General features: G+C 37.1%; 1 protein-coding gene across 1 annotated transcript in view; it reads left to right on the top strand.

Moving 5' to 3' along the window:
• The window catches only part of LOC150087901 (heparan sulfate 2-O-sulfotransferase 1-like), a 127934-nt gene that overhangs the window by 36425 nt on the left and 75803 nt on the right, over positions 1-15706 (top strand). The window contains exon 2 of the mRNA XM_090370501.1: positions 3193-3461. Coding sequence (XP_090226627.1) covers positions 3193-3461 — 269 coding nt within the window. The remainder of the gene's footprint in view (positions 1-3192; positions 3462-15706) is intronic.

The raw sequence follows: 15706 nt of genomic DNA, 5'->3' as shown, positions 1-15706 counted from the left end.
CAAAGTTATTCCCTGCATCCAGTTCCTTTGTGACTGCATCATAGTATCCAATCAAATTGGTCAGGCAAGACTTCTCCTTAACAAAACCATGCTGTGTCCGAGCTATAACTGAAGTCTTGTCTAAATGATCCTGCAGTGCTTCTTTAACTAGTGCCTCCATTAATTTTTCTGGAACAGAAGTTAAACTCACAGGTCTATAATTACTTGTGTCAGCCTTCGATCCTCCTTTGTGAATTGGGGTCACATTTGCACATCTCCAGTCTGTGGTTATCTCCCCTGAGTCCAAGGAAGCTCTCATAATTATGGCTAAGGGTTTGCTTTCTTCCTCTGCTGCCTCCTTTAATATAACTGAATAGATCCCATCCACCCCGGGTGCATTTCTTGTGTTTATCTTCAACAATTTCTCCTCCACTTTACTCTCAGTTATTACAAGATTCTCTAGCTTACTGCTAGAGTTGAATACACCTCTGGCTTTCCCCTCGCTAAATAACTCCTCATGTGTGAATGTCAATGCAAAATATTCATTTAGTTTGTTAGCTACCTGAGCAGGATCATCAACAGTTGACCCATCGATATCAAGTGGACCAATCTGATTCATCCCCTTCCTTCTAGAGTTTACATAAGTAAAGAACTCTTTGCTGTTTTTCTTTGCATCCCTTGCCAAAGATTTCTCGTAATCTGCCTTCGCCTGCCTAACCTCCTTGGTAACTTGGTTACAGATCAACTTGTATCTATCATAGGCTTCTGTGTCATGTGTTAATTTGTATGTATCCCATGCATGTTTCTTCTCTGCCATATGTCTCATTAGTTCATCTGACATCCATTTAGGCCTAAACCTTGAACAATATTTCTTAGTTGGTATGTAAAGCCTAGTAGCTTCCAAGATAAGTTCTTTGAATGCTTCTCATTTTGCATTTGCTGTTGGTAACATCATCAGTTGGTCCCACTGTATAGAATTTAAATACTGTCCCAGTCCATCGTAGTCGCCTTTACGAAAGCAATAACTCTTCCCTTTACCCCTAATGGTAGTTACCTCTTTGAGTAAATCCCACTTCAGCACACTGTGATCACTGCCACCTAGTGGTTCATTTATCTGCAGATTCTTAATGCATGAAGAATCACTACTGATAATCAGATCAAGAGTATTACTCCCTCTAGTTGCCTCCCGAACATGCTGATGTAGAAAACAATCATCCAATAAATCCACAAAAACCTTGCTAGTGTGTGAGTGACCAGCCCCCAAATTCCTGTCAATATCTGGGAAATTAAAATCTCCCATTATAAGACTCTCTGATTTACTGGCCCACTCTATTTCCCTGTACAGTGTCTTATTATACTCATCAGAGTGATTAGGCCTATAGCACACGCCTACTCTCAATTTTGATCTCCCAATGCTTATGTCACACCAAACTGACTCGACACTGCACTGCCCAGCGATGTCCACTAGCTTCACTTCCTTGGATTTTATGTATTTCTTAACTAATAGCATAACCCCTCCTCCCTTCCTATCCAGTCTATCCTTTCTGTAGACGTTGTACTCCCCAAATTCCAGTTCTGCATTCCTTATATCTGTGTAACACCACGTCTCTGATATCCCAACAATATCTGTCTTTGGTGTTTTGAGCAATACCTCAAATTCATCAAATTTATTTACTAAACTCCTAGCATTGGTGTACACGCAACTATACATGCACCTATTTCTATTCTTAGCTACCCTAACACAACCCATGTGTTTACTTGTACCGCAATGACTCCCAATAGTCTCTGAAATATCCTGCATCTTGTTTTTCAGGCTTCTGCTCATTGCAATAGAAGCAGTGCAAGAATCTCTTTCACCTCTGCCAGTGGCTACTGTTAATCTATTCGTCTTTGTCTCCCCCCAAGCTAGCAGTTTTCCGACCCACCTAACACTACCTCGATAGCATCAGCAAATATTCTTGCACCCTTTCCATTTAAGTGTATCCCATCCCTGTAGAAGCAATCTCTCCTGTTAACAAGTACAGTCCAGGCTGAAAAAAATTCTACCCCTTGATCTTTCCAGGGCCGAATTGATCGACAAGGCTCTCATCATATACTCCCTCCTATCGTGTCTCGGCAGAATTGCAGACACTTTCCAATTCAACCCTATTTCACGGCTTTTTTTCAACAGTGACCTGTACTTGTTAAACAATTCTGCCAGTCTCCTACTCTTGATATCATTAGTGCCAACGTTTACAACTATATCACCTTTTGTGCCCTTAAAAGATGATATCTGCTCTACAACGTCATCAACCTTTGCCCCTTGAAGAGGGGTATTATGTGTTATACTTCTCAACAAGATTTTAACATAGATGAAGCAGGACTTTTTTGGAAACGAATGCCTAAAAGAAGTTTCATATTGAAAGAAGGAAAAAACATGCCAGATTTTAAAGTGGTGAAGGATCGGTTGATGTTATTGTTGGGTGGTAATGCTGTGGGGGATTTACAATTAAAACCCCTTTTAGTTTACCGGGAAGAGGGCCAGAGTACAACCCAAAATTGACACATTTTTCATGATTAAATTCATCAATTAAATCAATTAAAATCAATTAAATTCATGATTTTAATTGGAATTTTAAGTTTAATTTTGATACATAAGTAGTTACCACATAATTATATACGTATGTAATGCAGAATATTTTATATGTACAAATATTTGAATATTAAATATTTTGACTGACATTTGTGCTTCTCTTCACTACCGTTTATTATTGATTAGGAAATATCCTATGGCATCGACTACAACTCACAAATACATATGTTACCTTATGGGAATGCAGTGCTCGCTTAGCGCGGATTCACTTAGCGCTCTGTTTTTCCAGAACAGATTATCAGCATTAAGTGGGGGTCACCTGTATAGCAAATTTGTACCTGGTCTAAAACGTTTAATGAAATTTTAATAGAAATAGACACAATTTGGCTCTGTTCCTGTTATAAAGCATCCACACTGCGTACTGTTCACAAGAGAAAGAGAAATAGCTTATTGTAAGTTTTATATGAATTTTAAAAATTTAGTTTATTAAGCTTGAAAGTGGTATAGAAATACTTCCGTGGTAAAGAATTTTGCTAGAATACATTCTTATATATTATTTGATGTAAAAAGAAAATGTAAGTTTAAGGATTAAGTAACTGTATATTTGGGATGATTGATTGTTTTCTCTGTATTTTATTTAGCAAGCACAGTAGCAAGGCTGCAGTTGCAAAGTTTAGGACCTCCATCTTATGGAAAGACAAGCATTCAGTCATTGTTGTCAAAGGATAATAGCTTTGATGAAGCAGCGAGAGATTCCTTAGAAGATGCCATTATTATATATAATAGAGTACCAAAAACAGGTAGCACAAGCTTTATGGGGATAGCATATGATTTATGTGGACATAATGGCTTCCATGTGCTTCATATTAATACCACCAAAAACTCTCATGTATTTTCCCTTTCAGATCAAGTATGTTAATATCATTATTAATTTCAGTACTATAGACTTCCATTATTGGTTTCAGTACTATACATTTTTGTTATTGGTATCCTAGTACTTTCAATACTAGGATACTATACTAAAGTTTAATATTTTAAAATAAAACAAAAATATTTAATTTTAATATATTAAGCTTACAATGCTGTATATCGTTATCTATCATCTTTTCCAGAAATTGTTCAGTTTTACAGAAAGTTTACCCTCTACTGAATTTTAGTCAAGTTTTCTTTTGCTTTTCACATAACTATATATGTTATAAAATTCCTTATTTAGAATATTCTTAAAACTAATGCCAGTAGTCTAAAGAAAAAATCCATAACTCTGATAGGTTGAGGATTGATGTTTTAAAAGACATTTGTACCATATACACAATTTGTGATGTTTAAGTGATGGGTAGTCGTCAGTAAATGAGATTTATTTAGTGATTCTGTTTAAGGGGTGGTAGTGGGTGCTCAGTGGAAATGGGGTAACCTGTTGACTTGAAATTAGTTACAACATATGGGATATTTGTCCCATAAATCTTATGTTTTTCAGTTATGGACCTATTGAATTTATCAGTATATGTTCAAAAGTACCTTTAGATTGTTGCTACAAATTAGCTTTTATTTAGTAAAAAGAACATCATAGACGATTTAAGATTGTATGCTATGGTTTTGTCTAATCAAAAAGAGTATAATATATACGGACTCGCAGGGTACACTTTTAGCCTTACAAAACACCTTCTCACCAACGAATCCTTTAACAAAAACTATAAGTATGTTGATACATATTCAGGAACGCCAGCTAGTAATCATCTTTTGATGGATCCCAGGCCACACTGGGATATCTGGAAATGAATGTGCAGACTATGCCGCCAAATGTCCACCTAATTCAGATTCATCATGTTCTCTCGTTCCATATGTTGACTACAAATCTAATATACAAAGAATATGTAAGGAACAATGGACGCTTATATGGCAAACTAAAACAGATAATAAGCTATTTCAAATAAAACCAGATCCACAGTTATGGGCCTCTACCTTCCAAGAAAACAGAAAGAAAGTAATCCTAGCCAGAGCAAAAATTGGTCGCAGTCACATTACTCACCTATTTCTCCTCACAGGCAGTGATCCTCCACAGTGTACACACTGCAATTCTCAACTCACAATGAAGCACATTCTTGTTGAATGCACCTTGTACTCGCATGCCCGGCAATTCTCATTCAGTTTTCTTCCTGCCAACACCACAGAATTTTTCTCCTTTCTCAAAACCGATAAACTTACCGTATTTCCCCACGTATAAGACGCACCTTTTTTCGAAAAATTTGGCGTCTAAAAACTGGGTGCGTCTTATACAGTGGTTGTAGATTTTTTTACTTGCATTTCCCGCTTTTTCGCGCTTGTTGTCTTTGCGCTCATTGTTTTGCACTTGTTACCGGTATATTAGGTTACGTTTTGCCACTTTCTGCCCAGAAATGGCTCAGAAAATATTTTCATACAGTGCTGAATTCAAGTTAAAAGTGATCCAGTTTGCAAAAGTGAATGGAAATCATGCTGCTGAATGTAAGTTTGGTCTTCCTCCAACTGAGAAAACAATCCGTGACTGGCTACGGGAAGAAGAAACCCTACTGAAAACGCCACTGCAGAAGGCCATGAGTGGCAAGTCAGCAAAATGGCCTGATTTAGAGAGGGAATTGAAGATATGGATTGAAGAGCAAAGGGCAATTGGAATTCCTGTGTCCACAAAGATGGTTCAGCATGAGGCAAGAAGAATTGCTGATGAAAAAGAAGTTACTGATTTCAATGGAGGACACAATTGGTGCTTCAGGTTCATGAAACGGAATGGATTAAGCATGTGTACACGCACCAGACTTGCCCAAAAGATGCCTGAAAGCTATGAGCAGAAACGTCCTTGAATTTCTTCGTTTTGTCATTCAATGTCGGAAGACACATCAGTTTGAGTTGGGACAGATTGCAAATATGGACAAAGTCCCCCTTCAATTTGATGTCCCAAGTAACAGAACTGTTGATAAGAAGGGGGGTGAAAACTGTAACTGTGAAGACAAGTGGACATGAAAAGAGCCATTATACAGTTGTTCCAGCTTGTTGTGCTGACAGAACCAAGCTGCCTCCTATGCTGATTTTCAAATGCAAAACAATGGCAAAAGAGGACATTCCTCGAGGAGTGATTGTCCACGTTCATGACAAGGGTTGGATGGATCAGGATGGGATGAAGATTTGGTTTGAGAAAGTTTGGAGCAGGAGACCAGGTTGGCTCTTATGCAAACCTGCTCTACTGGTGCTTGATCAGTTCAGGGGACACATAACAAAAAACACAAAGAAGATAACAAAACTTGCCGTCATACCTGGAGGCTTGACATCCCAGCTCCAACCACTTGATGTCAGCATTAACAAACCATTCAGAGCTGCCATGAGAGACGAATGGAACCAATGGATGAAGTCTTCTGGGGACAATTTGACACCAGCAGGAAGAGTGAAGAAACCAACTATAGGAAAAGTTTGTATCTGGGTGAAAAGATCCTGGGATAATATCAAGATTGAGATCGTTGTCAAGTCATTTAAGAAGTGTGGCATTTCAAATGCCATAGATGGAACTGAGGACGAGGCAATATATGAAGACAGTGATTCATCATCAGACACAGATGGATGGGAGTTTTGACAGTGATGAGGAGTTGTATGAATTTTATGATGAATAAAACTTGAGTTCAATAACATTATGTAATACATTTTTTTTTCAAATTTCGGGCCGCAAATTTAGGGTGCGCTTATACATGGGGAAATACGATCGTTTCTGACTGTTTGCAAAACAGTCATTACGAGTATCTTCCACATCATTGATAGGTGCAATGTGGCCTGAGCAGCCCTTGCGCCAAAAATGACAATAACAATCGTTTTGTCTAATAGGTAAGTGTCTGTTTTTTTATTGTAGCTCATTTAGTGCTCTGTCAAAAAATAAATGTCAAAAATGTTTTAAGCTTATTTGAACCTTAAAAAAAAGAGAAATATGTTGCAAGGATTGAATTTTTTCTATGCATATTTTCTATGAATACCAGATATGCATAGAATATGCATATCTGGTATCAGCTGTCTATTGAAGAATAAAAAAAAAATTTCCCTTCATTTGTGGAGAAGATGTTATCTGTTTTTCATTCAAAGAGCTCTTTGTCACAGTGCTCTACAAGTTATTTATTATCGGGTTGTTCTTTTTTTTTTTGTGTGGTTATAAAAAATGAGGTTACCATTGAATTCCTTCAAATATTTCAAATCTCATGGCTGAGAAGAAAATGCATGGGATGCATATAAATTATCAGGTGACACAGAAGCCTGGGTTATATATAAGCTAGTTTGTAATCATGTCACAAAGGAGGTCAGGCAAGTGAAAGCAGATTAGGAGAAATCTTTGGCAAAGGATGTAAAGAGAAAAACACCAAAGACTTCTTTACTTATGTAAACTGTAGAAGGTGGGGGATGAATCAAATTGGCTCATTTGATATAGATGGTTCAACTGTTGATGATCCTGCTCAGATTGCTGACAAACTGAATGAGTATTTTGCATCTACATTTGCACGTGAGTAATCCTTTAGGGAAGTGGAGGCCAGAAGTTTCTCAAACTCCAACAGGGAGCTAAATGATTTTGTAATAAGTGAGAGGAAAGTGAAGAGAAATTGTTGAAGTTAAACATAAGAAAACCCAGAGTGGATGGGATCTATTCAATTAGGCAAGGCAGCGAAGGAAGTAAGCAAACCTTAGCCAAAGTTATGAGAGCATCCTTAGATTCAGGGGAGATTCCCACGGACTGGAGATGTGCAAATGTATCCCCAGTTCACAAAGGGGGATCAAAGGATGACGAGTAATTACAGACCAGTTATGTTAACTATTGTTCCAGGGAAAATAATGGAGTCACTGGTTAAAGAAGTAATGCTGGATCATCTAGACAAGACTGCAGTCTTGTCTAGATGTTCAGACATAGCATGGATTTGTTAAGGAGAAATTTGTTTGACCAACTTGATTGAATACCATGATGTTGGTTACAAAGGAACTGTATGCCAAAAATAATTTTGATATCATATACTTGGATTTCATAAAAGCTTTTGATACTGTTGCACATGAAAAATTTGTTGTTTTCTGTATTTATCAGTGATATTGATGAAGGCATATCAGGCTTAATGTCCAAGTTTGCAGATGATACAAAGGTTGGCAGGATGGTTAATGACAGTATGTTACTACAACTGGACCTAGAAAAGTTAGGCAAATGGCAAACGTTTAACATTGATAAATGCAAAGTACTACATATGGGTAGCAGTAACCCCAGAGTAATGTACCAATTGTGTGGTACTACACTCAGTGCAGGGATGGACTGGTCATAAAACTTACCGGGGGAAACTCCGGTGGGCTGGAGACTGAACGAGGCTGGTGTGATTTTGGACATAAACAATCCAGTATAAGCACTACTACAAGTTTTTCCCAGTAAGAATTTTTGACCCAGTCTGCCTCTGACTCGGTGTAGTGCAAAATGAAAAAGACTTTGTTGTAATTGTGCGGTCAGATATAAAGTTCTCTGAGCAGTGCAGACAGGCTGCCAGGACAGCTCATGGTGTTTTGACAATGATATACAGGAATTTTGCTACCAGTGATAAGGAGGTGATTATACCATTTTATAAGGCGATGGTCAGGCTACATCTTGAGTACTGCCTACAGGTTTGGAGGCCTCATTTCTCATTTTAGGAAGGATGTAGATCTGCTGGAATGAGTATAGAGAAGGCAATGAGATTGGTGAGGGGGAAAAGGGGTGCTCTTACCAAGAAAGGCTTCAGTTTTGCAGATTGCAGTGTCTGGTGACTAGCACCTGCGAGGTGATCTGATTGAGGTGTTTAAGGCTTTGAATGGTTTGTGCAATTTCAAAGTGTGGAGGATAGTTAATAATCGAAGCCAGGCAGTGATGCTTCAAAACGATATGGGTATTTGCAAATATAGTCTGAAAAATGGTAACTAAAATTTAATGCTTCTGGATGTGAGTTTATGCATTTGGGGTAGAGAAGTGGCAGAGAAATCTGGCTTGAAATTTTCCATGCAGTGTAACCAGGTAGCTTAGGAAAGCAATAGTATTATCCTGTCCATGATTTATAGGATCATTGCTAGTAGGTAGCAGTATGCCATTATTCCTCTATACAAGTTGATGGTAAGACTGCATTTGACATATTGTATTCAGGTCTGGAAACTACCTAAAAGTGACAGAAGCTCTGGAGAGGATTCAAAAAAGTGCTGTAGACTTCTAATGGAGCTGATCAAAGGTAAGGCTGCATGTGAATGCAACATTAGACCTTTGGACAATAACCCTGGATTGGAGAAGCACTAATGCCTCCCTAATTCACAAAGGGGTGTAAAAGACATGATGGACAACTGTAGACCAGTGAACTTAACTTCAGTGATGGCTCTGATTAAAGATACCCAGTACAGGACCATTTTGATAGGAATAGTATCCTTAATGAATCACAGCATGGATTTATGAAGGGGAAGCCTTTCCTGACCAATTTGGTTAATGATTTGGAAAATGCAAAATCATAAAAACGGATGTGAGAAACAACTTTGGCATTATTTACCTTGATTTCAGTAAGGCGTTTGATACGGTTCCACATGAAGGTTATTACATAAACTGGAGCAAATTTGAGATTATTGGCAAGCTCATTCATTCAATCAAGGCTTGGCTACAGATAAGAGGCAAAATAGTCATAAATAAATGAACATACCCCAGAGTGAGCAAGTGTAGCAAGTGGACTACTTTAGGGGTTAGTGTTGGGACTACTTCTGTTTCTTATCTTCCTTAATAGCATTGATCAGGGAGTGCAAGGGAAGTTGTCAATGTTTGCTGGTGATTTAAAGGTAGGAAGGGATTAATACCAAAATCAGCCCAGGCCATTTTGTTTCAAAATGAGTTAAATTAGTTATATAAATGGTCTGATAAGTGGCAGCTGAATTTTAATGTTTCTAAATGTAAGGTTTTATGCCTAGGGAACAGAAATCCAGGCATTACTTACAAGTCAAGGGTTTAGAAGTTAAAAGTGATCCATGAAAGCTTCCATGCAGTATAAATAGGCAGCTGGAAATTCACATAGTGTCCTTCTATGGTATATAGTAAGACTCACAATACTGGTCAAAATCTTAACTGGTATTTTGGTATTTTTAATTTATGAAACCAGGATGCCGGTATTCCAAAAAAAAAACATTTTTTGCAATAAATTTTAATGACAATTAGGTGCAATAAAGTAAGGAAAAAACAAGTAATTACTGGAATACACATTTTAAATCAAACTTTTATTACAATAATAAATATTCTAGCAAAAATTATTAAACATACAGTTATTCTAAAAACAAAAAAAAATAAGCATGGACACTACCTGTCCGAATAAAGTGAACTCTTAAGAAACTCAATAGCGTTATGGTTTAAACTGGATCTAATTTTGGTACATATTTAATTAGCGGCAGAAAATGTCCTTTTGGATTCTGTGCTGGTTGGTGCTTTAAACTGCTACTCGTCTACGACTATCTCAGTACAAAATCTTTAAAAAAACAAAAAATCTTATTTCCTTTTTGACTTTTTATGGCACTATATCCTTATTAACGAAAGAAAGGAACTGATGTTTAAGCTTGGTAAGGAAACCAAATCTAAGTTGTGAGGGGGTTATTTATTTATTTACTTATTAATTTTTATTTCCCTGTACCTTAGTATTGCCATCAGCGACCATTGTTATGATTTTCGTACAGCAGCTCCCCTCAAGCACTAAGCTCCACAAGATACCTCAGTGCGTTAAAAATTTTCCAGGAGCTGAGGGATATCCCACCCCACACACACACATGAGTATATATATATTGTTTATCATATATTTTTATAATATGTGAACTGTCGGTTTCTCAAGAGCAATGTCACAAATATAAAACCAAAGTCATTTATAATACAAATCTACTTACAATACATAATTGGTGTTCATTTACATCTAATCTATTCATTTTTCTCATTTAAACTGTTAATACATGCTATCATTTCCATAAAATTTCTCTCAATTAACAGTCTCAACTCTACAGCTTCAATCTCTAAACTAATTCAATCTTAATCATTTCCTTATATTTCTCTTAAACACCAATATCAATTCTCTACACAACAGCAATCCATCAGTCGCAAACTTAATGCCGACAATTCCATGTAATCTCAATGCTCTCTTAATTTAGCAATATCAATTTTCTTTACAACTTCAATCAATAAACCAACTCAATACTGAACATTTCCTTATTTCTCGTGTTTCTTCAACTTCAACCTTACTCTAAAATAATCTCCCACTTTATCTAAGTACCATTTCCAATACAACACAGTTCCGAGGACTTACCTTCCTTCTCTTTCACGGTGGGATTCCTTTGTGTGGAGTGTAGTAGTAGTAGTGGTGGCATGTGATGCAAGAAGGCAAGTGTATAAGCTTATGCAGCATCAGCCAAAAAAAAAAAAAAAAATCACACCATTCCCTCCAAATGCCTGTCCAGTTCCTCCTTAAATTTATTTAACCTATCAACTTCCACAACGACAGATGGAAGTTTGTTCCAGCAATTAACCACCCGCTGGCTAAAGGCAAATTTCCGCACCTCTGTTCTACATCTGTCTTTTCTTAATTTGAATTTATACCCCCTTAGGTTCGTAATCTGAACAAGTGGAAGGATCCCATCAAAATTCAGCGTGCTCAATCCATTCAAGGCCTTATACACCACAATCAGATTACCATGCAGGTGCCTAGTCTCCAGCTGCTGCAATTTGCAAAACTTAAGCTTCTCTTGGTAAGAGGATCCTTTCATTCCCTCCACCAATCTTGTTGCCTTCTCTGTACACGCTCAAGCAAATCTACATCCTTCCTAATATGAGGCCTCCAGACCTGTACGCAGTACTCAAGGCGTGGCCTGACCATTGCCTTATACAGAGGGACAATCACCTCCTTTTCCCTGCTAGCAAAATTCCTATATATCATTGACAAAACCCCATGACCTGCCCTGGCAGCCTGTCTGCATTGCTTAGAAAACTTCATATCTGACTGCACAATTACTCCCAGGTCTTTTTCATTTTCTACCACCTTAAGTGTAGTACCACACAGTTGGTACGTTTCTCTGGGGTTACTTCTACACATATGCAGTACAGTAGGCCTCCGTTATAACGTGGTTCACTTTAATGAAACCTGATTCACTATAATTCTGTTCTTATATTATAACCCGTATCTGACTATAACGCTGTCACAGATCACTATAACGCTCTTTTACAGATTGCATTTTTGGCATATATAACGAAATCATTTCATTTGATGGAGTCGATAGCTTGAAAATAAATAGCAAAACAGCATTAAAACGTTTGCTACGCCGACTTGAGAAATTTTCCCAACCTCAGTGAAATTTTCTCGCATGCTAATTTAATTGCAGTAGAGTCACTTATTACGTAGTTTTGAGTTCAACATTTTAAAAAATGATCAAGTATATTGCTTGAAATATTTGTGTTATATGCATTTATCCGAAGTCTAGTCATCACTCAGTACAGTATTAGACATCGTGCGTAACGGACAGTTTACTTGAACATTGTATCGTAATTAATGCAACCAACGCAGTTACATTTTCAAAGAGTTAATAATGGCCGATAAGAATGAAAAAGCAATGTCTGGGCGCAGTATGAAGACTATAAATGTAAGAAAAAGACTGAATTTGAAAATTAAATTAGACGTTTTGAAGCGAATCGATTCCCGTCAGCGACAAGTGGATGTGTGCTGTAATTTAGGACTTGCAATTATGAAAAAATAAAGAATTAATTTTAGCAGCGGGAAAGATAGCTGTTCCACTGCAAGCAACTCGGCTAGGCCGGCTATTAGGATTGAAATGGAAAAGACTTTTAACTAATTTTATTGAAGATAATGTCCAAATGCAGAATTCAGTTAAGTTAAAATATTATAAAAAAAAAAAGAGAGAGAGAGAGAGAGAGAGAGAGAGATTAGCCAATATGATGATCTGAAGAAAACTCACCTAAAATAAAAAAAAAAAAATGTGGAACCATTTAAAACTGGTAAGGGCTGGTTGAATAGTTTTAAAATCTAGGGAGAAGCCGCAAGTGCAGATCAAGGAGCTGAAACTTTCAAAAAAGAACTTGTTAAAATTATTGAAGAGGGGTATTGTGTGTTATATTTCTCAACAAGTTTATAACATAGATGAAGCAGGACTTTTGTGGAAACGAATGCCGAAAGAAGTTTCATATTGAAAGAAGCAAAAAACATGCCAGGTTTCAAAGCAGCGAAGGATCGGGTGACTTTATTGTTGGGTGGTAACGCTGCGGGGGATTTAAAATTAATACCCCTTTTATTTTATTTAGAAGAGGGCCAAAGTTAAACCCAAAATTGACACATTTTTCATGATTAAATTCATCAATTAAATTAAATCAATTAAAATCAATTTACATCAATTAAATTCATGATTTTAATTGGAATTTTAAGTTTAATTTTGATACGTAAGTAGTTACCACATAATTATATATGTATGTAATGCAGAATATTTTATATGTACAAATATTTGAATATTAAATATTTTGACCGACATTTGTGCATCTCTTCACAACTGTTTATTATTGATTAGAAAATATCCTATGGCACCGACTACAACTTACAAATACATATGTTACCTTATGGGAATGTGGAGCTCGCTTAGCGCAGATTCACTTAGCACTCTGTTTTTCCGGAACGAACTATCAGCGTTAAGTGGGGTCACCTGTACTTTGCATTTGTCAGGGTTAAACTTCAGTTGCCACTTCTTGGCCCATCTGCCCAAATTATCTAGATCCTGTTGCAGTAGCACACTGCCATTACTGTCATTAACAACCCTGCCAACCTTTGTATCATCTACAAACTTCGACACTAAGCCTGATATACCTTCATCAATATCACTGATAAATATACAAAACAGCAGAGGATCCAACACTGAACCCTGTGGGACTCCACTAATAACATTAGTCCATGAAGAGCAGCACCCATTAATTACCACCCTCTGTCTTCTCCTTATCCATTGTAGCAACTTACCCTTAATACCATTCTGCTCTGAATGGTATTAAGAGACATCACCACATTCTTCTGAGTGGTGATGTCTCTCTCTCTCTCTCTCTCTCTCTCTCTCTTCTAAGTTGAACTCTGCATCTCTGCTGTATAGCTCTTCCAGTACTGTCTTATTTTGGGATTTCGAGAACAGTTCTCTGTTAATACTGGAGGAAATTACCACAGCAGTACTAGAATCCAGTGCACTATCTGACTGGCTTGTTATTCAACTTCTGGCACAGGAACTGAACCCAGAACTACCACTAGAAGTCTGCAACCCCCCCCAAACAACCACAAACCCTCTTTTGGTGTGAGCACCTTATTTATTTCCTTCTCATTTATTTATTTATTTCTTGAATTGATTGCAAGTTACAATTGCCCCTTGTACTACTTTTTTAAAAGCAAGCTTATGTGCAAATCCCTGAGGGGTTTGCACATAAGCTTGCTTTTAAAAAGAGGTAAATGCAGAGGAGTTTGCACACATTTACCTATCTCCCCCTATCTAATTTATACCTGACCCAATTTCAGCGTTATTCTTTAAACTCACTCTTCTTCCTTTGGTGGGAAAAACAGAATATTTTTCCCACACAATGAAACGCTTTCATCTTTTATCTCAAGATCACCTGTTCACAATACCTTTGAACTGCTCCATACTGACACCTTTTCCCAAAACGCACTGAATGTCACATCCTCAAGTAGCGGTGTAATAGAGGGATTAAACTATTCTGCAGAAGTTTTTAATTTTAACTCTTCTGCACCTGCTGTACTACTGTTCACCATATTCCTTAATTGCATTACCAGGCCTACTGCCACTAATGGAAATATTTCTGTAATGATGTTTTCGTTATTCCTTAAGTGCTGTACTTCCACACACATTGCACTTACTAAAAGAAATATATTTGTAAGATTTTGTCTTACAGTCTTGCGATGTTTTCGCGTTTCCTTTGCATTTGTACTGTGTATAACAATCCCTCATTTGCAAATTCAGCAGTATTAATGATTTCTCATTGTCGATTTTATAACCTTTATGCGAATAAATCATGGATAATTATTTTTTAAATTAGTATCGAAAAAAACCGGCATTTTTGTATCAATACCGGAAAAAAAATGTTCGGGATCCCGGAATCTCAGTATTGTAAATTCTAGTTCCACCACTTCAAGCCTCCAATAAGCAAAGTGGTGGTATTGCACCGGTTGATGAGAGTCATCTACCACCTAGTATTACCTGGTAACACAAAGGGGCGGCATTCCTCTGTGTGGTGTGGGTGCCACACCTCGACCACTGCTTACTTTAGTTTACACTTGGGTGGGTGACCACCCAGGTGTAAACCAATTTGACTGGTAGAATAAACTCCCACCTACTCTGCAGAATTGGAAGTTTATCTGAATTTAAAAAAGGGACTTGATAAATATATGAAATAAATTAGCAAGTGAAGTGAAGGAAGATGGCATTGATTATTTTATTTATTAATTAATTTTTGGCTGGTGCTGCATGAGCTTGCTTCTTTGCACCATTTTGTCAATACTAATACTAACGTGATCAATATCATGAAAGTGAAAAATGTGAAGCAGTGGTAGACCACGCCATAACAGTGAATCCACCTTCAACAACACCCATATGAATTACTAATTATGCAATTTGTGTGTTTCTTCAATTCTATATATATATATATATTCGAGGTTACTTATTCGAGGTAGTGCAACACTGAGTGGCAACCCGTTGTGAAGATATTTACAATATTAGAGATATTTAAAATGATGCATTAAAACTACTTTGGTAGTAGAAATGATGCTAAGAGGGGACAAAAAAAAGCCTTGAAACAGTGTCGTCTGGGTGGTGGTATCTGCCAAGAATAAGTAACAATAGTCTTCTCCACAGGTGAAGCGTTACTTATTCGAGGTAGTGCAACACTGTGTGGTAACTCGTTGTGAAGATATTCACAATATTAGAGATATTTAAAATGATGCATGTGCATAACTCATGCATAAACAAACTCCTTCATACCCTTAGGCATTTAGCCAAGAAATATCTTTTATATAAATGAAATTGAATAATATTTTTCACATATCTTGTATTAAAGATCCTTTTGTTTTTATAAGCTCAACTTTTCACCACTTGCTT

This window comes from Mastigoproctus giganteus, chromosome 3 (genome assembly GCF_048544385.1).
Source record: "Mastigoproctus giganteus isolate SK-2022 chromosome 3, ASM4854438v1, whole genome shotgun sequence".
Taxonomy (NCBI): Eukaryota; Metazoa; Arthropoda; class Arachnida; order Uropygi; family Thelyphonidae; genus Mastigoproctus; species Mastigoproctus giganteus.
Note: the sequence above shows the minus strand (reverse complement) of the source record. Positions and strands in the feature narration are given on the sequence as shown.